Raw genomic sequence first — 25,869 nt, forward strand, 5'->3', positions numbered from 1 at the left:
ACAGTCTCGTAGTAAGCCGCAATGCACTTATTCAATCCTACCTTAAATGTCCTGTCTTTTATCTCCCAAGCTCACTATCTGGATAAGGTAGTGAAAGGTATGCTCTTCCTTCCTATTTTTCCTATTGTCTTTGTGTTTTAAAAATGCACCGTGAACATGCTGTGTTGAGGTTGCATCTCTTCCTCATTGTCACCAAAGTGCTCCCTAATGTCTGGAAGGATGAACTTTCCAGTCATTTAGGTAGGAATTAACCTCCGTGAGTGCTGTGACCCTGTGTTAACATCATATCAGTGTCCCTATCCGTCCCCCTGTCCCTGCCCTGCCCTCCAAATCATCTCTCATCCTCACCCCTCCTACCCAGGTAAGGCGAGTCAGGAGGAAACAGAAGTGTCTGTGAATACAACAGGAGCCCTGCACAGTGATGGGGTTTATTAATTCAATGTCTATGATCCATTTTGTAACAAGCAGGTGAGTGTCCTTTCTGTGTGGAGTCTCCATGTTTTTGATCCATGACTGCAAAGTCTTACATGGGAACTTTGAGTAATGATATGTGACTATTTTTGGTTCTTAATACAAAACTGTTATGACCTCAAAGCCTCTGGTTGTATAAATCCACAAAATCTATTGAAATCAGTGACATTGCATTAGTATGCACTACAACGGAATCCAAATTCAGCCCTATGGTTGATGTTGCATTAGTGTACACCACAACAAAACCCAGCCCTATGTTCCTATTTGTAGACGTAAAGCAAGTCTAGGACCCAGGTCTTTTCTCATTGAGGAAGATAAGGAATTGAACTCTTACAAAATAGAAGTCATCTCCTACCCTCAAAAAACCTCAGTGGTTTATGAATCAAAGCAATGAGCTAAATGAGTTTAGGACTTTTAAACAGAAATAGTTCCCCAATGCACTTAGCATTCTAAAAATGAAATTTAACATCTAGTTAAATACAACAATCTGACAAGAAAGATGATGGAGTTGGACACAGATCTCTTTCTACATGGCTGATTCGACACTAACAGCAACACAGCGCTGACATCGCGCAGCGTCGTATGTTTGCTGGTTAAACAAACCAAGAAATCAGGTTGAACAAATCAGTTTCTTCCATAGCATTAAACTCCTTTTCAGGTTGTGAGCAATCAGAAACAGCAGCCATGAGAGGCTGATGAAGGACAGATATGCCAAAATACCGGTCCAGTGAACAGTTAAAATGAAGTGTCTGCCATATAGGGCTCTTGTGATGTGACAAGAAACACGGTTGCCCTACTGACTTCGCTTCTCTGGATGAATTTACAGTCTAATGTTTCTCTCTCTTGTTTCTATTGAGGCTTAAAAGCAGGTTCAGATACAATCACAAATAGGGAAAAGCTTTTAACAGACAAACAAGTATTAATGATAAAGAAATGTCCACAGACTTTTGTGTTCAGTGTAATGCAGCAACTTGTAGCTGTCCTTGGACCCCTGTTTATAGATCAGTGGATTGTTAAGTGGTAGGTAGCTTTCTGTCATTGCTTATCGTCAGTAAAACATGCTTGACTTTGTTTAAATTAGGATTAAAAAGTATATTCTCCTTCTTATATCAAGGAAAGAGGATCACTTGTTGTGTCCTTATGAAGTAATAGTGGTGGCATCCTTACAGAAGATGTGAGCCATCACTAGGGAGTGGGATCAGAGCCTCCTATTAATGTTCCACAACTCAGTGTTTTGCATTTCAAAACCCCAGGACGACAACTTTTCATCTCAACATGTGTTGGAGGAGGTGGGATCAGAAGGTAGCAGATAAGCACCAAAGGGATAGACAAGAAGAAATCAACCTACAGAGCCTGGGCCCAGGGACCTTCAGTACTGATTTGCCATTCAGTGGCCAAATTGCTACTTACTAAGTCTTCTGTTGCTGTCATTTTAACTCTGGGTAGCCTTTTGACTCACCTTCATGCCCAAGAATAAAGACATGTTATATTTAGTGAGTATTTCAGTGGGTAACGGGTTAAGTAACATATTACTAATAAAAGATTCTCTCTTTCCATGCATGGCCTCTTTTGGAAAGATTAGCAATAGCTGAAACATTAAAAGTACATGTTTTTTACTTGGCTAACTGCATGGTGTGCATTTTTCAAGCCTAAATTACTCATGCCCTTTTGGCTTTCTTAATTATTAACATCTTTCTGGTTGAAATCCCTTCCCAGTAATCCCGTGTAGTCAAGGGTGAGCCTGATTTACTGCTAAATCTTTCCTACAGCTTTACAATGAACAAGTACGTCAGAGAAGATACAGAATTATTTCTACGTTGGAGGGCAAGTTTCAATAGCAAATTTCAGTGTGATTAAACCAAGAAGCTCTAACTAGACTTGGAGTTTTCTAAACTAAGGCCTAATTAACACTGGTAATGCTTAGAATGAAAAGAGGTGCCTGCTATTGAAAAAGCGCTGATTTTAGAGAGAGCTTCTCCATCCAGAATAACATTGGAGCTGATGGTACCTAAATGTAATTAATCTCTATTGATGTTTAGCAATTCTCACTCTTAAAATATAACCAAATTAATCCTGCAGTGAGGCAGGATTAATTTGGCAGGACTAGCAAATAGCTAGTCTGAATGGAGAGGGACTCTTCATCAGGGACTGTAGTGATAGGAAAAGGGGTGATGAGTTCAAACTGAAACAGGGGAAGTTCAGGTTGGATATAAGGAAGAAGTTCTTTACTGTGAGGGTGGTGAGGCGCTGGCACAGGTTGCCCAAAGAAGTGGTAAATGCTCCATCCCTGGCAGTGTTCAAGGCCAGGTTGGACAGAGCTTTGGGCGACATGGTCTAGTGTGAGGTGTCCCTGCACATGGCAGGGGGGTTGGAACTAGATGATCGTAAGGTCCTTTCCAACCCAAACCATTCTATGATTCTATGTAAGGTATTATGAAATAAAACCAACATTTGACTTCAGGGATGGCTGCAGTGTGGCTTCTTTGGGCAGCTCCTGAAGTGTGAGGAGCACTGAGAACCCAAGGCCTGACCACAGCCAATTCCCTCATTTAGATTTATAAGCAATAGGAGCTCTGCAAGTAACTTGGTAATCTGCATTTTACAGGATGAATCTGATGAAGGGTTTCTGGATTCCCACCATCACAAAATATCATGGTGGTAGTTGAAGAGTTGAGTATTTTTCAGGACACTTGACTGGGTTTCTCATCATTTGCAGGGATCAGCTGATGCTTTGCTCCTTCCCTTCACTCCTGCAGAACTTCTGCAGGCCACTTATTGATTGTTGTTCCCTCAAGCTCCAAGTGTTTGTATCCTCACATCTTGTATTCAGCCATGTCCTAGTTGTTTTGAAGCTCAACCTCTGCCTATTGGGACTTGCTAGAACATCCATCAGTGCTTTCCTGCTGACAATGGAGGAAAGATAATAGCCTTATCTTTTAAGTCCAGTTTCAAGTGGCAATGAGGCTTGGCTTGAAGAAAAATCCCATTGAACCTTGTTTATAATTGGACTAATTAGAGAAGGCCTTAACTGTACAGATCATTAAGAGCAGATTATTTTGCCAACAGCTTTAAAATGGCAGGATAATTTCTTACTCTGGTGACAGTCTCCGACTCTGATACTCTTTTCTTGTCTAGTTCAAAATCCACTTCTATATTGCTTCCCTGCTCTGTATTATCATCTCTTGCACAGCAAACCTGACATCTTTGGGAATGTCCCACACTATTATCATCTTTCAGCAGCACTTTCATGTGCATCAGTTAGAAACTCACATAAAGGGTTCCCCTGCACTGCTTCAAAAAGCCCTACTCATGTATTTAATTCTCTTAGCCACCCAAATACAGTTAACAAACAGGAATAATGAATCATTAGTGCCTCTAGCTATGAGAAATCAGAGCTTCAAGATTATGGTGGTGTAAGTCTGTGAGGATTAAGCCATCCCACTGTGCTGGTATTCAGAAGCACTTTGGAGACAAGATGATCTTTTTGCTTTATTCCCCAGCATGGGGGAAAGGAGAGGATCAAGTTTATTTGTATTGTCTTTTTATCATGTGCTTTGAAGTGCACTGTTTGTGGACTGGGGAATACTGTATGTTCCTACCTCAGTGATGCTCAAGTCTTTATGCAGTGAACCAGTTTAGAAATAGCAGTACTTACAGAGCCATTCACCTAGGTATATTGGCCTATATGTCCATGTTACCTTCTAACTTTTTTAAGGTACGAGTATAGCTGCTGTTTGATTTAATTAATTAAAACAATTTCTATTAATGGTTTCTTTCTCATTACTTCTGGAAACTGTCTTCTTCCCTACCAAACCCATGACAAAGGAGAGGTACAGCTTAATCCTCACATCACTGATACTTTGTAATGTAATGGTTAATATCTGGAAACTTTTGTGTTCCTGAATCTATGAAGAAGAGTTTGTCTCATTAGGAAACAGCTCTTTCTGACTCCTTGGAAGAGGTTTATCTCACTAGGAACCAGAGATGACTCTTTCCTTTGTGGGATGGGTAAACTTACTTTCTAGACTTGAAAGATGCCAGGACAGTGGAGTATGAAATTACAAGTGGGAGTTATCCTGCTTTAGGTATCTGCAGCATAGATGCTTATATCTCATTTAGTCAAGAAAAGGAATACGTACTTTGGAAATACATAATCTCATGAGATACTCTCTCTCTTCTGTCTCTCCTCTCCTGACTGATGCTCTTCCTCTCTCTGTCTGCTTTCTGGGATGCTTGACTTGGTTTCTCTAGGTCCACATCAAGAAGATTCAGAGGAAATCCTGAAACTCCATTCAAATACTCCCAAACACATTTCATATAGACAATGAATTGCACATGAAATTCAAAGACATAGGACAGTAAGGGGTCTCCTCAGTTAGAGTCCAGTCTTCTGCTGTAAAGGATAACCACTTTGTGCAATATAAATATACCAAGCTCTATGGATATGTAAGTGAGGTTTCTTCTCCTTAATGCTCCTACTGGGAAGCTGCTCCAAAACTTTATTCCTTTCATCCTGGAAAAGTACTTATTTTTCTATTTTCAAGCCAGGACTTTTTCACGTTTAGATTATGTCCATTTATTCTTATGCCAGAATTATTCTCTTCAGCTTAAGTAACTGGTTTCCCTTCTCCCTGTTTAGCCATGCCATGAATTTGTGGAACACCATTAGAGTCGTTTCAGCCTTTGCTGTGCTAGAGTGGACACATCGAGGTTTCTCATTTCCTCAGATGCAGAAGGTGCCTCATCCGAATTATATCAGCTATTTTCTGCCACTCCAAATTCCTCCTTTGCTAAGCCTGGGAATGTGGAGCACGTGCAGCTCCATATAAGCTCCTAATTTTTATGATTATATTAGTTTTTCCTGATACTTGCTGGACACTCCTCACATGAGACATTTGAAGATCATTTGCTTTTATCAGTCTCAGAGCAAGTGATCGATCACTAGGGTATCTTTTCTGTCTAATAGTATTAGATCTTTGCTTTTGAGATCTTTGTTCCAAAGATCATGAAATGCAAAATACAATTGAAACAAAAACCGCTAACATGGAATCCTTCTTTTCCTTCTGAATTGTCATCATGTGAAAGCTCATAGGCCTAACTTAAACCATTTCTGGGTTTTGATCTGTTCCTATATGGCTTGGAACCAAATCCAGGATGCTTTTTGTCTTTAGCTCCCAGCAAAAACTTCTAAAACCTATCTTCTTCCCATTGCAGAAAATAAAGAGCCTGCTTCAGGAATTAAACACCACTTGTTGGGTTAAAAATCTAATGGTGTCTAACCCTTGTTCTCTCATCCTTCTACAGTGGTGTCTTCAACTTCTCATCACCCAACTCTTTTTGGTTTTCATTGCTCTCCTGTCCAGGTCAACACCAGAACATCTTTGCAAGGAGTTTCCTGAGCAACTGCTGCATAGAAAAGAACTTTATAGGATGAGTTATAAAGAGTCCAAGCAGTAAAAACATGAGGTGTGCTCAGTAATGATGCACCAGCCAAGCTTTAATGGATCCATGACAATACACATAGAGTGAGATTTCTCCAGAGGCTTTTCATCTAGGCAAATTTAGGCAGATTTATAAAGAGAGGGAAAAAGTCCTATTATATCATCAGGATGGTCCCATCCAAACTATATTTATCTAGTCCAAAGTGGGATTACCTACCTAGCTAAGTAATTTTAGCAGGTTATTTTAACAAGTAATACACTTCTTTTAGTCCCTGCCCATGGTAAAGGATTGGAACTAGATGATCTTAAGGTCCTTTCCAACCCAAAGCATTCTAGGATTCTATGATTCTTCTTCTCTCATTCTCCAAAACAAGCTTGTACTGAAAGGGATCAAACACATCAATTAGCTCTAGTATACAAAAAGATCAGATTAAATAGTTAAGTTTGGCACTTCAGTTGTAAGTTACTACTTCAGTTACTACATTGTAAGTAACTGAAGGCAGGATATTAAAATGGAGAATGTCAAGTAGCCTTGCCTGTAAAGAGCTCTTCTGTAGTATATAAATATTAATATAGTGTATAAATATCAAAATACATATAGACATGCTCACACATGCACACACACTGTATGTCCCCACCAGAATACACACTTAAAAATTAATATAGAAATATTGAAAATGAAATGAAAATACTGAAATACAACAAATATGTTTGTAAATTAAAAACTTAAGATCCTTTAAGATCCTCTTTATAAAAAATCCTTTTTTTAAAGGACTTTTCCATTACCACCTTTGTTCCCTTTTCCATTTACTCCCTGTAAATCTGTCACTTGGTAGTAAAACACTCCTAGAAAAGCTGTTAAGTAAGTTCACCATGAAACCATTCGTTAGTTGAAAGTCATTTCTGAATGGTGTTTCCCTGGTGCAGGACACACCGTGACGTGATGTGCTCTACACACTACCCCAGCACTTCCATGGGCAGACCCTCATGTGTCAGGCAGTCAACCAGATGTTACACCTTTTCACCGTCATGTTGTAACCCTTTAGGACAGGATAAGTCAGTGTTGTTCACACAGTTTCACAAACAAAACCTGTCTTGCAAAGCTGGAGAAACTCAAAACTATGTGGCAGGATTGCACAAAACGCATATAAATAGAGAGGACTTTAAAGCAGGGCTCAGGAAGACTGAACTGTGTTCCTGCTATAATCAGTCCTGCTGAGTGACCTTCAGCCTGTTGCACTTCAGTTTCCTAAGCTGTAAAATGTGTCTTACATTTCTGACGGCTTCTTGGTAAAGATTTCAGAGCTCTGCAGGTAGAAAGCCCCCAGAAGAGTATAAGCTAAACAGCCTCCCTCCCACCACTGCTTACTGTGGAAATTGCTATCATATTGGGGAAAGAAACAGAACAAGAATTCCAGCAGGAGATCATCAGATGAGAAATCAAACCCTCATGAGCAGACTGGGAGATAGGATTCATCCCCCTTGAGTTTTATCACCTATAAAATAAACACCTGCCTCTGTGCTGGGCTCTCTCTAGTCACTGGGGAGAAATGGGTGTTTTCTTCAGCTCGTTGGTGTTGGCATCCAACATATACAAAGATGCTGATGCCATGGGACAATCTGTTTCTCTGCTGACTACAGGGAGTTGAAAGTATCTCCGTTATAGATTAATTATGACCAGATGAGGTGAAACCCACCCAAAATGACTACGGTAGAGAAATCAAGTGTTTTCCAAATGTTTTCTGCCTTCCCTTTCCAGCTGGCCTTGACTGCTCACCAGTCTGAGATCTCAGTGTTGCTGGAAGCCAGCTGCTTTATCCCACCAGGTGCTGGGAACTTTAACCCTACATGCAATTTAGGTAACCCCAACTCTTGCTCTTCTGTAGCAAATGCTTTGAGAGACTTGGAGGGCAAGGTGGGTTTTATAATCAGTGGAGCAGGAAAATCTCATTGCCTCCCTGAAGCTCACCATTCCAGGTGGGACAGGTTGGACAGGGCCTTGAGTAACCTGGTCTAGTGTGAGCCCATGGCAGGGGGTTGGAACTAGATGATCTTAAGGTCCTTCCCAACACAAATCACTCTATGATTCCATGATTCCCTAGATCTAATTAGTGAGGCTGTGCTGTGAGGACCTCTGGGGAGAGCTAGAAGCAGCAGTTCATTGAGTGGTCACCACCATTCCGATAGGTTGGAAGACACCAAGTGAGAGCAGAGAAATAAACAGAAGGCAAAGGGAAAAAGCTGTTTAATTAGCCCCTCTCCAGGCTGTTTGCTTTGTCTTTGCAGTGCATTTGAATGTGTGGCTGTTTGCCTTTCAGAGGGATGCCCTGGCTTGTGCAACGGCAACGGCAGATGCACTCTGGACATGAATGGCTGGCACTGCGTCTGCCAGCTGGGCTGGAGAGGAGCGGGATGTGACACTTCCATGGAGACGGCGTGTGGAGATGGGAAAGACAACGATGGAGGTAGGACATGAGCACATGCGACCTGTCAGGCTTCACAGAGCCTACAAAGCTCGCCCAGTGAGCTGTCAGCTGGGCTTGATGCTGCAGGGCAGATTGGGTTTTGACAGCTGGTGGGGAACAAACCGTGAAGCCTGCCAGGCTGACTCAGCCAGAGTGGATTTGAATTCAAATGGAATGGATTTGGGGTGCCAGGGCTGAAGGGGGATGTTTGTTTATCCTCAATTCAAGTCCATATACCAGAGAGCAAGCAGAGGCTACGTACACATCACTCCACCTCAGACGAGTGGCTCAGCAGTGATACAATGGGACCACCTCAGACAACCAGCATCCCTGACTGTTCAAATGGCCTCACTGCCTGAAGTTTTCATCAAGGCTCTCCAGTAGGTCACTACTGACTTGGGGTGGATGTTTTGCAGAAACTTAGAGCCTTTTAGTGACTGATCCCCATGCCCACAAGCCATCCAATCCCTCTCGAGCCATGTTTTATTGATTACAGTTCCACATGTAATGATGTCAGGCATGTGAATAATAGCTCTGCGTAATGCAAACTTAATATTCAGGGTTATCTCATTACAAAGGAAACCCTGGTGCAGTGTGAAGGTTTGAATTAAAGGGCAGGAGATGAGATATTAAATTTGAGGCAGAAGGGAGACTGCATAATTTGTTTTGTTGTCACTCAGCAAAAGGCTTTGTAAACCACAAGTCTGGGCCAGGACCCAGACTGTGAAGTGGAGACTGCCTTTTGCAAGCCTCTGTTTTATCATATTCACAAGAACAGTACAGCTACAACAAATAGCCAAGCCAAGACTGTGATTATCTGCTTCACAGCAACTGGTATTCTGATTGAATATTTAAAATACTTCTGCACATCTGGCATGGCAAATGGACCAAATTATCCCTTTAGAAAAGATGAGAAAAAAACTGGAGAACCATACAAAGAGTGCACACTCTAAAACAAAGATCGCTTTTTGCCTCACGTGAAACTGAGTATCACGGTACTTGTCTTTCCTATTTGCAGCTGACACAGGGCAGCAATAAAGTTCATCGCATCAGATGTGTAAAAGTGTGGTAAACAGAGCCAAGGATAATCCCAGTTTCCATGGGAAAAAAATAACCAACACGAATCCTGTGAAGCTTTTAGAAACAGAGAGAGGGAAGGAGTAATAACATACAGTGTAGAACACAACCATATAACATCACAAAGAGCATGGCCACACTCTGAGCAGGTTGGTGGAACCTCATCTCTCCTGGTGCTAACCTGGTGCTAGTTCCTGCTAATCTTGGAACTGGGTTACCCTCACCTTGAAACAAGCTGTTTGTCACTTTGCCATTGCAGGACAGCAGATGTAGACAGGAGAGACAAAAGGCATCAACATGTTTACAAGTTAGTGCACATCAGCTGCTATCTTGCATTTGGTGAACTCATGTGGAGCAGTGGTGTACGTAGCTAGAGCAGAGCAACTGATAGGTTGTAACGTGTTGCCTTGTGACAGCTTGTTCATGTGTCAGAGCCACACAACAGATGAGTGTTGACTTCACTCTTGGTGCACTAAAACTAATACATGTACATGGTGTGTGTTACAGCTTACAGATAATCCATCACACACTGTTATGCCTTCGATTTTGCTACGTTACTGCTAAGGGCTCTCCTCAGCTGAAAAGTGGAACAGTGGAAAACATTTCCCTTCTTGACTTGATTTTTATGTATTTTTATTAATCATTTGTGGGGCTTAAATCTAGTATATCAACCCGTGAAAAGTAGGGGCATCAGCAGTAGTGAGGCACTTCTGCTTTGAAGCTCGAGTTCCTTGTTTAGCACAGGGATTTGAATATAGTTAGATGGACTTGTGAAGAAAGGAGGATTCTGGACCTGTTTCCTAGTTTTTATGCTGATTTCTATAGCAAGACACCTAGAGACATTTGTAGAACATCCATAGGATAATTTAGGTTGGAAGGGACCTCCAGCAGTTTTCCAGTTATCCATCCGCACAAAGCAGTTCTAATTACAGCAGGTTGCTCAAGGTGGTCTTCAGTCAACTCTTGAACACCTCCAAAGATGGAGATTCCACCTCTCTGCACAACCTGCTGTAGTATATGGCCGTCCTGATAGTAATAATTTTTCTCCTAATATCTAATAATAGTTTTCTATGTTCCAACTTAATGCCTGTTGCCTTTCACCCAGCACCACCTGAGGCATCCTAGAGTACCCCAGCTGGCTTTTTGCTTCCTCTTCATGATAACTTGGATCTCTAGTAGAGCGTATATATGTTTCGTGTGGCAGCTGCCTTTGGATTTCTCAGCTATCCAAAGGGAACTCAAATGACACTGGTCACCTGTGTTTAGAATTGGGCCCATATTTAATGCAGCCACTTTGTCACCACAGACATTATACCCTGAGAAACTGCTGTGCTTTAAAGCGCACTGAAGAGATGGAGTCCTGAACAGCCTCTTAAAAGAGCATGTAGCATGTGTATGAGCACTATAATTTCTCTCTCTTTTGGGATCCTGTCACAGTTTCTGGAGTGATGCATGCTCAGGGCTGGAGAAAGGTGGTTTATTTTGGCTCACTGTAAAGGATTTCGGGGCTATTGCCAAATTTGTCTTCATATGCACATGAATGCAGGCAATGGAGATGGCGGTCTTTTCGTGAAGCTTTAGAAGTCGAACATCTGAGCTAGTCACCATAAGCAGAGAGAAACAGATTGAGGGTATCATCTCTCTGAGCTGTTTCAGGCATCACCTCGTAGATGCCTACTTTTGGTTGATGACTGCTGCCCTTTGAGTCACTTTCTGCTCAGAGCAGCATCTCTTGAAGCTGAGACACCACTATGGGGGGAGCTTCACCCTGCCTGAGCTCGTGGGAAGCTGGTTCCTGCACTGTGGTATCAAGTGTCTGTTAATCAAGGTCCCTGTAGCCGGAAATTCCTCAGGATAATGGGAACTGAAGTCAGAATCTTTTTCATGAACCCAGCCTAATCATACCCTGAGGGAGACAGGTCCCAAATTACAGCGTGTGTTTGCCTCTTAAATCTGGAGCCTGCTCAGGCAAACAATAACAAGCCGAGCGCAAGTCACCTGGGGAGAGATGCGGTGAAATGTAATCTCTGTTCAGGTTAGAAAAGAGGTGTCTTGGAAAGCAGTTCCCTCTCCACACACGAGTGTCATTTGTCAAAGCCAGCACTTAGGTTTCACACCCAGGTCCACTTTATTTACACTTTTAAACACAAAGCCCATCAACTTGAAAGGAGTTGTAGCAGGTAGCTGAGTGTAGGTGATTATCCAGTATCAGACAAGGGAAAACAGTGCGGTGACAGAGCTTTAACAATCTGAGTAAAAGGAGAGGATTTTGCACATTTGACCTATGAGGCCACCTGTATTACCAGAAATGGGAGGTGTTTCCTTAAAACAAGCTGAGAAAAGTGGTTCTTGCCTCTCTTTGGCAGAAAATAATCTCTCTAATTCATGGCTGCAAACACTCGCTACCTGAAAGTAGGGCTGTCTCACCCCACACTGAGTGCTCTGATATGTGCTTGAAGAATAAGAAGTTTGAAGGTTTAAAAGACTAGGGAAATTATCCTCTGTGACAAGTCCTAGAAGTAGAGTTAAGGGCATTTGACAAAGCCTTGAGAAGAAGTTGATATTCCATAGCCTACATATGGGTTCCATTGCATTTAGGAACAGAGTGTATGGGAATAACGGGAGAAGAGGAAAGGATATTCTTCACAGCAAAGCTGTGTTAACCACCTTTGCTCATGGGAAATCATCTTACTGCCTGATTCCCTCCATATTGAGAGCCAGAGAGTTGGCCCATTCCCCATTTCACTATCTGGATACACCTCACTGTCCTGAAACCTTGAGAGAATTACAGATATTAAACTAAATTGCTCCTTTGCTCTAAAGGTTCTGCCTGAACAGTAACTTTGCTTGAGGGCCTTTGTTATTGTTTTGGGCTTTTCCAGAGCAGCCGAGTCTTCCAGGTAGGGTAAAGCTTGCTGGTTCTCTGGGAAGTGAAACTGAACGTATCCTTCATTTCCTGCTTTGAACAACTCCAGTTGCTAAACAGCTGCTCAACTCTGCCCAAAGAGAATCTGTACTTGTGAATGGCAAGAGTCTTTCTCAGGTGAAAAATATGTCTGGAATATAAATGTTCGTGATATTATCTAACTCTTCATATTCATTAGAGGTTGATGTTCAGTTGTCTCTTTTTCTCTGCTGCCTCTTCCCAATTTAAACACTTCCAAAGGCTTGTGTTAGTGGTATCTGCAGGATAATTTAGATAGGTAGACAGAGAGATGGACAGGTAGGTAGGTAGGTAGGTAGGTAGATAGATAGACAGACAGACAGACAGATAGATAGATAGATATAGGTAACCTTCACAATCAAATAATGCTGGCCTATCCTAATGTACATTACGTAGAAGAATAGCAGCTTCATTTCTATGTCACCTGGTCAAGGATCTTCCTTTGGGAGTGAAGAAAATAAACCATCCTGTTCTCTTTTTCTGCAAGAATTGTACTAGTGAAGCTTCTGCCCCTCAGTTTCTGTCTCATTCAGGACAGCTACATGAAATGCTTTTAGCCCAGCACGAGCACAGGCTTCTAATGTACATATGGGCCCATTTTACCTTTGCAAGTGTAGACTGTGCTCCACCAGATGCTACCCAAGAGCTAGCAAGTGGAGCAATCCTTATGCTTTCCTTCCCTCTACACTCCTGGGCCAGAACAACTAAATGTTGCCTTAGTCTTCCAACCCCGAAGCAGTGAGCAGGTCAGAGCCAGCATGGCACTGCACATGGAATTTTGGCCTTTCCTTGCAGCCCTGAGTATTAATTATTGCTGCCACTAAAAACCAACTCTCACTTCAAGGATGATGTAATTCAGGAATGGATTCAGTATAGTTTCTTCAACTGTACCACAGCCCATTGGCACAATTCCACAGAGTAATCATAGACTCACAGGCTGGTTTGGGTTGGAAGGGACCTTAAAGCTGACGCAGTCCCTGCCATGGGCAGGGACACCTTCCACTAGAGCAGGTTCCTCCAAGCCCCTGTGTCCAGCCTGGCCTTGAACACTGCCAGGGATGGGGCAGCCACAGCTTCTCTGGGCACCCTGTGCCAGCGCCTCAGCACCCTCACAGGGAAGAACTTCCCAATATCTAACCTAAATCTCCCCTCTGGCAGGTTAAAGCCATTCCCCTTGGCCTGTCCCTACAGGCCCTTGCCCAAAGCCCCTCTCCAGGTTTCCTGGAGCCCCTTTAGGCACTGGAGCTGCTCTAAGGGCTCCCCTTCAGGAGCCTTCTCTTCTCCAGGCTGCCCCAGCCCAGCTCTCTCAGCCTGGCTCCAGAGCAGAGCTGCTCCAGCCCTCGCAGCAGCTCCGGGGCCTCCTCTGGCCTCGCTCCAGCAGCTCCACGTCCCTCCTGTGCTGTTGCCCAGAGCTGGACACAGGACTCCAGGCAAGGTCTCATGAGTGCATCATGTCTTACTTGCCCCATTCAAGGATCAGGTAGTGCTTGTAGTAAGGTGGAGACTTGCATAATGCTTTGGGTCAGCAGCATTTCAAATCCTTTGGCAAGAGAAATGCTGGCACTGCTCACTGGCCTTCTTAACACCCGTGTGTCCACCGTCTGTCCACCACACACCAAATAATGTGTTAGAGAGCTGGCAGCAGTCTGCATTGCTCTTTGCCAGTACTTAGGGTTACACCTGAAGGTAGCGTCAACATTCTAAAGGGACTTGTAAAGAATCCAGGAGAACCCCAGAACACAAACCTTTGGTTTTGCAAATGTTAGAGCTGCAGGCAAGGTGGTGGGGTGCTTTCTGATGTCTTCTTTTCCTTTGTTCATATTGCTATGAACCTTTACTCCATGCCTGCAAGGCTTTTATAGCACGAGCACATTGTCTCCTGGGCATGGTGTGGGAGCTGCCTGCTTCCTCAAAACCATAAAGAATGATGCATTCATGTGCTTGCTACAGTTATAAAGGGAAGTGTTGAGATCTGAACGCACCTGGGAGAACAGCCGTCATAAATTAGCATTTACCATCACAGACAGAGCCAGGCAAACAGCAGGGTCATCTTGGAGGAACCACAGAGCACTGCTAAGTCTGCTGTACCTGGGAAGATTGGGTAGCTGCTTTTATTTGTTATAAATCACCCAGCTTCTCTTCCTGTGTTTTATGATGACTGTTCATCAACCTTTCCTCAAGTAAGAGAACAAAATGACTGGTTCACATTTTCAGGTGTCAGCTCTTTGCTGATTCCGTGTTGGATGGTAACACTTGGGAATCACTTGCTGCCGGCTGTTAGCACTGTCAGGAGGATGGTGTGAACCTGTCTGTTATGCATCCAGAAGCAGGTGTAGTTGGTTGTGCCATTATGCAGGACAATGGGTTGTGATCTGAGGGTCTAGCAGTGGCTATGGGTTGTCTTGACAGCTCGGGAGAGTTCCTGGTACTTCTGAATAGTCCTTAATGTAATGCCTTTGATTAATAGATTCAGAAAGGAACCTACCACTGTCTGCTGAAATGAGGGAAGTTACTCATGGGAAGGAGGCAGTGCTGGTGTATAAGATGTGACAAAAGGTGACATGAACCACCTTTAGAAAATACGGGCTTGAACACGCATTTCACAAAGCATTTCTGCACCTGAAAAGGTGCTTAGAGAGATTTTGGTCACCAGTACTCAAAGGAGGAATCCAGGAAAGCTCTACCAGTCCTACTTTAGCACCTGAAGCAAACTCTTGTCTCATCTTTGGGACCGAAAGTCTCCTTAAAAACCTCAGGTTTCACCCTCAATGTGTTCAGGCTGCATGACCACTTTCCTCTTAACCAGGATTTGAGAAACAAGCCTATATCTGAGTCACCTGAGACCACTTTCCAAGCTGTGCTCAGATGATGGCTTGAATTGCCTTGGATTCAGTCAATAGAATGTGGTAGGGTGATCTTTTCAGCAGTAGCTTAGCACTTGCAGCACTTGCCAGGAAAGTGAGAGACCTTGAGACAAGGATATTTCAGCTGCCGAGGGTGTGAACCCATTGCTCTCACTAAACATTTCTAAGCTCTGAGTTCCTTTTCCTCAGAGGAATCACTTTTGAGAGGTGTTTTGGCTCAGATTCAGGTACAGTGTTGCATGACCATTGACCAGGTTAAGCAACCTATACTTGCTGCCCTCTCCTCTGCTGGGAAAGGCCCTTACACTCCTTGCTCAGCTTCACGAACTTCACTTGAAACATCAGTTTCCTGCTTTCTGCTCTGCTTTGCTGGCTGTGCAATGTGTAATTCCCTTTGTTAAAAGCCTGCTGGAGAAAGGAAGAAACCCATGAATCCAGCTGCATCAACTGTATTCTCCAGAGCAATGATGAGCTGGAGGATGCTGTGAACTTGTAGACTCTAAACACATTATTATAGCTCTGCTTTATGCCCAGCTAGTGGTGATTATCATGTGTGTTCTGTCATTTCCTCCTTCCACTTCCCTTCCTTTTCTCTTCAGATGTTTTTTAAACAAGAATGTAGCTCTGGATTAGTATAAACCTTTTGCAGAGTATTTCTCTAGTGCCTGGCACTGCAGAGCTCTGCTGCTGCACTAGAGCCCAAGGAATCCTGTAATTCAAATAGATGATTACTATTACATCTGACTATATTATTTGGAACTTGCAAACATGTGCTGAGCACTTAGGGAAAGATGTGAAGGTAATGCCTTTCTCAGGCAGCCAGCACTCTGATTTAAGCAGGATACAACCAGGGAGAGCCTTATTCAGGCAAAATCAAAACAGAGCAGGTGGGATAAGAAAGAATGAAGAGAATATTAATCAGCCCCATGATCACAAGGGGCTGACAGTCACATTGCTGTTGTTCCTTACTCTGGTTTCCCTTTGATTCCTTACAGTGGGGCTGAAAGCTACAACTCTTTTGTTGAACAGGTAAAATTGTTCTCTGCAAAGCACTGGAGTAAAGACTATTTATTGCCCAAACCTAATTGAATTGAGTGTCGGGCCTCAACTCGGGGCAGAACATCATTACTCCTGTAAAGCTCCATCAGCACAAGCATTCCCATGAACAATAACTTGTGTTTTGTACAGAAGTGCTGAGCCGTTCCTTTAGTCTCTGTTTCACTAGAGTCTAGACTAGAGCTGGAAGGGTAAAACCTATTTTTCTCTAGGGTAAGACTAACACTTTGTTAGCTTTACCTTTGAGCATCTTCATCAGACCTTATAGCAGCCTTCCAAGACCTCAGAGCAGCCTTCCAGTATCTGAAGGGGGCCTATAAGGATGCTGGGGAGGGACTCTTCATCAGAGACTGTAGTGATAGGACAAGGGGTGATGGATTCAAACTGAAACAGGGGAAGTTCAGGTTAGATATAAGGAAGAAGTTCTTTACTGTGAGGGTGCTGAGGCGCTGGAACAGGTTGTCCAAAGAAGTGATAAATGCTCCATCCCTGGCAGTGTTCAAGGCCAGGTTGGACAGAGCCTTGGCTGACATGGTCTAGTGGAAGGTGTCCCTGCCCATGGCAGGGGATTAGAACTAGATGATCGTAAGGTCCTTTCCAACCCAAACCATTCTGTGATTCTATGATTCTATGATTTTCTTTCTAGCTTTGCTTTGCCTAGTACAGTTTCTCACGGAGGCTCTTCCCACTGCAGTCACTGTAAAAAGTCTCATGATCTTTAGCAGGAGCAATCCTTGAGTTTGCTCTCCCAGATCTTCCCTAATAAGGCTCCTTAGGCTCACCTCCTCCTGCCTGCCTGTGTGTCCGGAGCTCCTGACGCACATCACAGTCCACAGGATGCTCTCTGGGTACCAACAGCTCCATCCCTGCCTGTGGCTTGCTTGTCCCAGCCTGACACTTGACATGCAGCACCTGCCAGAATCTGCTTAAACACATAATAACACCTCTGGCTGAAGGCTATTTGCATTCTGTTGTTGCTGTTAGCATGAGGGATTTCTGTTGCAGCATCCATAATTCTGTAGCAATGCTCAATTATTCAATCTAAGATGCTGCCCATTAAATCAGCCAACACAATTGTGGGGCCATGAAAAGTCACAGCTCATTTGAAATTTTATTAGCTCTCGGCTGCTCTTGTTTACTGCAGAAGCAGTCTCTCAAAACCAGCCCTTTGCTTCTGTACAGAACTCTCAGCCTTGACACCTTGTTGCTGCTGCATGGTGGTGGGTGAGGGACTCAGAAGCTAAAGTGCATGGGGCTTGGAAGAGGAATGGGACTGCTGTGGGATTTATGAGCACTTTGCAGCCAGCAAGTGTAGCAGCAACCTGAGGAATGCAGGGACAGTAGCCCTGCTACTGCTGAAGGGTAATTATTTTGCAGGATAGTAGTGGCTGTGAACACAACAATCAGGTTTTATTCTGGGGAGGGAATACATCACGCTCATCTCATCATAGTTTAGAGGTAAGCCAAAAGATCTGCAGTGGTGTTCAATAACAGCACAGTTTTTCCTATCAGTGGCTCGTTGTGTGCCTTTGGGATCTTAAACCATTCCTAGCAAAGGAGGCTTTCAGGGAAGCTGGAGATTCTGGATGTGAAGGCTGATGGGCAAGGAAGACAGTCACACACCCCTTTAGTTACTCAATGCCTGCCCCATCCTGTGTGCCCGGATGGGAAGGAGCATGTCCCATTTAACCAACCCCCAGGCAGCGGTGGTGCTTTCCACACCAACCCTATTCTGTTGTAACACACCTGCAACAGGTTCAATTTATATGTTGGATTTTTTGAGAAGTTACTTTGGGCTTGGATCCTGCAAGGGACACCTTCCACTGGAGCAGGTTACTCCAAGCCCCATCCAACCTGGCCTTAAACACTGCCAGGGATGGGGCAGCCACAGCTTCTCTGGGAAAAGTCTGTGCCAGCGCCTCAGCACCCTCACAGGGAAGAACTTCTGCCTAATGTTTAATCTAAATCTTCCTTTGGTCATCTTAAAGTCAAGGCCAAGATCCTGCTCCAAGAAGACACAGATAGTTTTAGAGCTTAGTCCCTTCCATGAAGCAATGCTTGTGTGGAGAACAGGCTGAAAATACATCATAGATGCAATTCTTTAATGAGAATTATGGTTATGTCATTGGGTTGTCCTGGCAATTCAGAGCTCTTTGGGACTGTTCTTCCCTGTGAGGGTGCTGAGGCGCGGGCACAGGGTGCCCAGAGAAGCTGTGGCTGCCCCATCCCTGGCAGTGTTCAAGGCCAGGTTGGACACAGGGGCTTGGAGCAACCTGCTCTAGTGGAAGGTGTCCCTGCCCGTGGCAGGGGGTTGGAACTGGATGAGCTTTGAGGTCCCTTCCAACCCAAACCATGCTGTAATTCTATGATTCCATCCACAACATACAAGCTAGATGTAGTAATCCTAAAGTAAAACTCACTGTCTAGTGATAGAGCACAGATTATCTGATCAAAGAGGACTTGGTCCCCTAAAAAACAATGTTAGCTGAATAAATTGGAGCTGCTTTGTCCTCAGTGGTAGACAAGGAATATTTTCTGCTGATCCCAGTTCAATCTCCTTCATGCCTGTCCCTCTCTGAAGGGAATGAGACAGGGCTCACAAGATGACCTCCAGAGGACCCATCCAGCCTTCCTTACTCTGTGATTATATGAGTCCTAGTGAAAGACGCAAACCATTGATCCCATTATTTACCAGATCTGGCAGTGTCTTGCCAATGACTCCCTTTTCACAAAGGCAGTGATATGATTCACTCCATGGTAACTCTGAAATTGCAGAAGGTATTTATTTCATGGCTTTATACAAAGGAGGTGTGACAAAAGAGCTTTATTTTTGGCAGGACTGCCAAAAGGACATGTGTGTCTATAGAGGATGCATAAAGCATCCTAAAGATGTGAAAACTCTTATTACATGGAAATAATAAGGAACACAAGAGATGGTTTAAAATCTGGCTCAGTGACAGATCTTCAAATGAATTTGTTAACTGAAAGGCACCCATGATTGAAGCTGTTTCTGAAGGGATCCCTTGGAACTGGTTGTTGTATCCAACCCTATTCAGCATTTTCAGCGTTGTCTTCAAACATAGTTTAAATGTCTCTTGGCAAAAGCTTCATGTCACCTAGAGCTTGAGATGGTGGTGAGTAGTGTACCCAGATCACTGGGATACAGCGACCTGACTCACATCATGACAAGGTCACAATCAAACCAAATGTGTCTTAATGCAGCAAAATGCAAGGTAATACCCCTGAGAACCAGGAAAGCGTGTTATACTTATGGGCTGTGAGACTCTTGAAAAGCAATGACTCAGAACAGGATTTAGAGGTCACTGGAGATCATCGTCTCAACATGAGTTCTCAGTGCAAGGCTCTTGCTGAAAGGCTACTGTGAACCTTAGACATATAAAACCCCCCAAAGTTGGGATGTGGTCTCTCTTCTGTACCCAGTATTGCTGCTGCCACAGTTCTGTGTCCAGTGTTGGTGCTCACACATCCAAAATATGTGAAATTACTGGAAAGAGATCAAAGGATGCTACACACAATATCCAGCCACTGGAAAATAGACTTTATGATGGGAAGTTTAATCTTCCTCAGCTGTTCAGAGAAAAGGTTTGGAATGGATTGTTGCTCTGTGTGGAGGGACTTGCACATGGAAAGACATCTGAGCATGTAGGGCATAAGAAAACATTGGTAACCTTGCAGACAAGGCAAACCAAGCTCCAGTGGTGGGATATTGGAGTTAGAGAAATTCAACCTTGAAATCAGATGCAGTTTCCTAGCAGTAATTAAGCATTTGAATAGCTTTCCAGAGGAAGTGGTGGACTCACTGTAATCAGCTGTCTGATATATGAGATATCTTTCTAAAAGACAGGCTTTAATTCAGTTCTTGAGGGAAAAGAAATGAACAGCCTGTGTATATAAGAGGTCAGACAACCTGATCATAGTAGCCCCTTTGACCTTAAAGCATATGAATCACTGTAATCCCTCTAAGCAAGACTTTAAACCTTGCACAGAGATAATTCAGCAACACATTTGTTCTCTGGTCTGAAAAGCCATGGCCATATTATGGCTGTATGTAGAATAAGTGAGCTGCCCTTTTGAAAACCCAGAGCTGTATAAATGTGTCCACAACTAAGAACTTACTGTGCTGTGTGTCTGTACTCTTGGAGCTACAGGAGTTAGGAATCCGCACATGGATCATGGGTCTCTGTGGCTTTGCTGCTGTAAAACTTGGGGTGCAGAAGCCACTGATCCCGTGTTCACCTCTTTCAGTTACCTCTCTCTGAAAAATGTGCAGTGGTTCCTAAGGAAAAATCATCTTTTTGCTTTATACATTTCAAAGGACATTTGTATTATGACTTCGCATTGTTCTGTGAGATCATACCTTGCTATATTCTCCTTCCCACATTTGTTTTTGACTATTTGGACCATTAAAACGTGAGTTTTATTTTGCTCTGATGTTATTTTATGTTAATCCATGCAGCTCCCTGAACACTTGCTCTTCATGGGCAGGGAGCTTCTTACAAGTGCCACTTTATCCTCGCTCTTCTGGTGGATCCAACAAGAGATTTCAGGGTGTGAGAAGTCATAGCTGTGTACGGTGTTATTACATCTCCTTACAATTCACTGTAGGACACCACTTGGTTCACGTGTGGACCATACATTAAGAAAAAATCCACAAGCAAACAATATTCAGGTGGAGACATCACTATTTATGATGTGGTTTGTAGCTTAACTCTTGCTGTTCTACATGACTCAGACAAATATGGCCTTTACATTTTCTAAGCTGAAGAAATGCTTTGCCTTGAAACTGCTGTTGATGTTAGAGGGAGTTGAGTAGCTAAACCCCATTTGAGCTCTTGAGGGCCTTAATGACTTTAAGATGTCAGTGACAAACCTCTCTGGTGTAATTACCCTCAACTTACTCCATCCAGGCCTGAAACGCATCAGTTGAAAGGCTTATCTTCAGATGAGTCCTCGGCATTCCCACCTATACAAAACCTTGTGCTGTGCATCTGTTCTTCAAACACTTATCTACTGTTTCCTGCAAAGCCAACATTTCCCTGCTGTCTTGCAGCTTCAGGTCCCAAAACACATTTCCAGTGCTTGAAATAAAAGACAGGGTAATGAAGAGCTATGGTACAGCTGGTTTGCCATCCCCTCAGCAGAGTGTCTGTAGCCTTAGAAAACATTATTAATGTGTGGGAGAAAATAACATTTTATCTTGCTTGAAGCTGTAGTCAATACAGTAACAGGGCTGGTTTGTTGTTTCTTTTCCATTTCTTTTTCCATGGATAAGTATATTACATCTATGCAGGTTTTCGTTCTGTGAACGGTCTCTCAAACTCCATCTGAGATTTGACCTTCCAGGATCCTACTGGCCTAATCATCTGCAGCAAGTCATATTTTTAATGGGCAAATAAAGCCATTTCATTATCACCAGTCATCAAGAGAAAAAGCAGATGGGCAGGGTTTGTGCCCAAGCTGGAAATTTTGGGGGCAATTTTGCAAGGAGTTACAAAAATATAGAGGTATCAGAACAGAGGTGAGGATAATGGATGGGATTTCGAAAGCACTTTTGCTAGTCTAATACTAGTCCCATTGTCATTCATAGCAGGTGTAGAGCACTTGTGAAAATTACTCATTGTGTGTGAGTGTACATAACTACATGGAGCAGAGATTCATTGCATTTTGACCCCCAAGTAGACTGGAAGCTCTGTGAACACTGAACAAGCTTTTTGTTCAGTTGTTGGTGTATGGGTAACCACATGAAACGATGTTCCAGTGATGTTGTATGGCACTAAAATCTTCCCAGAATGGAGCATTAACAGAATCCAAGTCCATGGCATGTAAGCCATCATAAGTGCCAGAGCAATAATAACAGATCAGATTCCTAACTTATATTGAATTCAAAGTAGTGTGAAGAACATTAGTGGAAGCACCTCTAATTCATACTGGTGTAACTGGGATGAAACTGAAGCTCACAGTAATAATGTCTGTAATAATGACAAATTGTTTTAATTTACTGTTTCTCTGAAATTAAAAATACGTTATCCTGACAACTCTAAATCTCATCCCTGACAACTCTAAATCTCATCCCACTTCAGGACAGACCTACCTCTCAGGACAGCGTTGCTGTCTCAGCACATTTGTTTCTTGCCTCTGTGCTGAAATGGTTAGTAAGATGCTAGCTGTAAAGGTGGTTTCTCTGATATATAGAGCTCCCAGCAACTACACTGAGACAAAGCACTCATTTCATATAGGTGAACATGCCAATGTGAACAGCCACCACATGGTAACAATTTTCATTCACTGTCAAACTGCCTTGCTTGAACTGATGAGTTGGAAGTGAAGGGCTCCATATCCCATTACCCCAGAATAAAACCACCCAGTTGCCTAATCTGATTTAAAGGTCCATCTCTACTACATGCTAACAACTTCTATTCCTAAATGCCATGGTTCATCAAACCTCTTCCTAGCTTTTCTTTGGATTTCCTTTCCTGTCACTGCTTTGAACTAAGCTGTTGGCAATGAACAGTGACATCTCAAAATGAACTGGGGAATGCTGCTATGGTGGTGGGAGGGGAAGTACTACTGTCCGTGCATCTGATGACTTGACAGATATGAAAACCCTTGTTTTACTGGAGTACACTTGGCAAGCTTTTCGCATGTGTTTCCAATGCTATTATTGTTGTTGTTATTAATTTAGTGCTGCTGAAAGTACAAGGTTTATATCCTGAGAGTTTGAGGTCATCTGTTTCTCTGTGTCTTCATGGAATAAATGTGACAGAGGCCAACAGAGATCAGACCTTCCCAGGAAAATCTCCCTTACTTTCTCGTCTGTCTAGCCAGAATCTTTAGTGAGTTTTTGTGTATAGATCTCTCTGTAGCAATGGTAGATACCATGGCTTTAATCACTATTCCAACTGCAAGTGACCCAAATAGCTTTGGTGTTCAAGGACATGTAGTGGCAGAAGAGGGAATGGCTTTTGGATGGCAAAAGGAAGATTGAGATGAGCTCTTAGGCAGAAGTTCTTCCCTGTGAGGGTGCTGAGGCGCTGGCACAGGGTGCCCAGAGAAGCTGTGGCTGCCCCATCCCTGGCAGTGTTCAAGGCCAGGCTGGACACAGGGGCTTGGAGCAACCTGCTCTAGTGGAAGGTGTCCCTGTCCATGGCAGGGGGTTGGAACTGGATGAGTTTTAAGGACCCTTCCAACCCAAACCAGTCTCGGATTCTATGATTCTATGGTATAATGCAATGTGCCTGTGATTTGCAAAGGGAACAGGACCAGTGCACAAAAGTAATTTGTATATTGACAGGAAAAAAAACCCCACCTTTTGGGGTTCTGGAGTTATCTGGATGACTGAGATGTGAAATGGTATATCCCAGAATTAGCCTCAAAGGTGCTTATTTTTAGGGTCTAATCTCATATGTATGTATGTGTTTTCATATATGCATATTAATGTTACATGTTAATGCATAGTCTGGGTTCTTTACTGGGACTTTAAGGGAACATGCCTTACTCTGTGAAGGTATAAATTCACATTTCTCTGTTGTATGCACTGGAAAAAGGTCTTGCACCCTGAAGTCTACAACACTGTGTTAACCCTTGCTCTAAAATCTTCCTTACCCTTCTGCAGATGGCCTGGTGGATTGCATGGACCCAGACTGCTGCTTGCAGCCACTGTGCCACGTCAATGCGCTGTGCCTGGGCTCCCCGGACCCCTTGGATATCATCCAGGAGACACAAGCCCCCGTGTCCCAGCAGAGCTTGCATTCGTTCTACGATCGGATCAAGTTCCTCATCGGCAAGGACAGCACTCACGTCATCCCAGGAGACAATCCTTTTGAAGGAGGGTGAGTGAATTTTGGGTTTGATTCAGTAAGAGGTAAAGTGTAAACCACTTGGCCATTATAAGACATGGAATGGCAGCAAGATGCAGAACACCAAAAGATATCTAAGGGAAGTAGATACCTGAAGAATTTTGTAGCTGATGGAATTCTGCTGACTGTCTCCTCATCTGCAGTGTCCTGATAGCAGTTAAGACAAGATGTGTCTCTCCCAATGCATATGGGCAGTTGCATCTTTCCTTCTTTCTCTAATTTCAAGACATGAAAGCCACCCATTCAACATGACTCTTCTAGTTCAAGTGACAGGTATTTTCCAGAAGTATCTCGTAAACAGCAATGGCAGACATTCTTCCATTGGCAGAGCCAAAATATAGGGAAACCAGAATGATATTTACAGTCTATAGTGTGACTAGTAGAGACCTCAGAACTGAAGACAATCTTACAGATTAGGGAGAGCTATTAGAGTGATTTCCAGTATAAACAATCAATTCAAATGTAGATTGGTTTTAATAGTGAGATTCTTTATCACTGCAATCATCATCAAGAACAGGAACTGGCAAAGAAATCTTACACAGGTCACTTCTGTGCCGGCATCTCAGGCATTTAAGTACATGCCTGGCTGTCAGGGGAGGTCATCCCTTTAAAATCATGTAGCAGGACACCATAATACATAGCCTGTGGTGTGAGATTCTTAGATCATTCAGTGTCTGCCCTGAATGTTGCCCTTGAGAAGTGGTGACCCTGAGCCATGAGGTGGTTCTTAGATTTGGGCCCCATTGAATTCCACCCAGTCATTAACTGCTTACTTTCAGCTTTCCCACACACAGCAGTGAATGAGTTGGCACTGAAAATGTACAAGCCTCGTGTTTTGTGAGTATTTATTTCAGCACCTGCATCTCAGCAGGCCTGTCAGGCCCTTCTTGGCCTGACCTAGTGCTTTTCCATAAAGGAACATCTCCAGCATCCCTTGGGTGCCACCTCCTGTATGTCACTGTCTCTGGTGGTCCACAGGCTGACCTCAGACATGAACCATTTAGAAGCACACCAGTGTCAGGGAGCTGGCCTGATGTGATAGTTTCCCTGATTTGTCTTGCTGCCAAGCCCTTCAGAGTCCAAAAAAGCTGACAACAGTGATTCAGACTAAGGCCAAACACTCATTATGTCACAAACTGTTGTTCTTCATCAGCATTCTGAAGGTTGCAGGTTCCAGATGCTGAAGGGTCCAGACTCTGGACTAAATGTCAGCACAGTGAATTCTCTGCTTTCAGTGGTTGTGACTTGTTGCTGTAAAATCAGGCTTTGGAATATAAAATAGAGTCACATAAACTGCTACAGGATTTACATCCAATCTGATGATAGATCTCTATATAGGAAAGAATTACCAATCATCTGTAGATGTCCTGCTAAAAGGAAGATTCAGGATTCAAAAGGAGCACCTGCTAGCAGAAATGTTTATCTGGCATATAGATTACTAGAGGGAGGGAATGCAAAGATTCAAATCAATAGGAAGGGGTTTAATGATTGCTTTTCATTAACTGCAGTGGAACTAATAAATGGGGCTCCTTGTTCCATTAAGGTAACACAAAGAATTATACAGATATAGGGATGATTTATGAGGCTGCCGTTCTTAAAATACCAGCATAGGGTGCGTATCACTAAATATGGTCACCTCAAGCTGTGATTGTGTTGCATGTCTCACGTTAAATA

General features: G+C 43.3%; 1 protein-coding gene across 11 annotated transcripts in view; it reads left to right on the plus strand.

The window, feature by feature from the left end:
• Positions 1 to 25,869, plus strand: part of TENM4 (teneurin transmembrane protein 4) — a 1,610,848-nt gene that overhangs the window by 1,481,878 nt on the left and 103,101 nt on the right. For 9 of the 11 annotated variants that reach the window (XM_030476261.1, XM_030476262.1, XM_030476263.1 and 6 more), the window contains 3 exons: positions 71 to 97; positions 8,231 to 8,377; positions 23,952 to 24,168. In XM_030476261.1, the coding sequence (XP_030332121.1) occupies positions 71 to 97; positions 8,231 to 8,377; positions 23,952 to 24,168 (391 nt within the window). The remainder of the gene's footprint in view (positions 1 to 70; positions 98 to 8,230; positions 8,378 to 23,951; positions 24,169 to 25,869) is intronic. The other 2 variants (XM_030476270.1, XM_030476272.2) reach the window with 1 other exon arrangement.

This window comes from Strigops habroptila, chromosome 2, assembly GCF_004027225.2.
Source record: "Strigops habroptila isolate Jane chromosome 2, bStrHab1.2.pri, whole genome shotgun sequence".
NCBI classification, from domain to species: Eukaryota; Metazoa; Chordata; class Aves; order Psittaciformes; family Psittacidae; genus Strigops; species Strigops habroptila.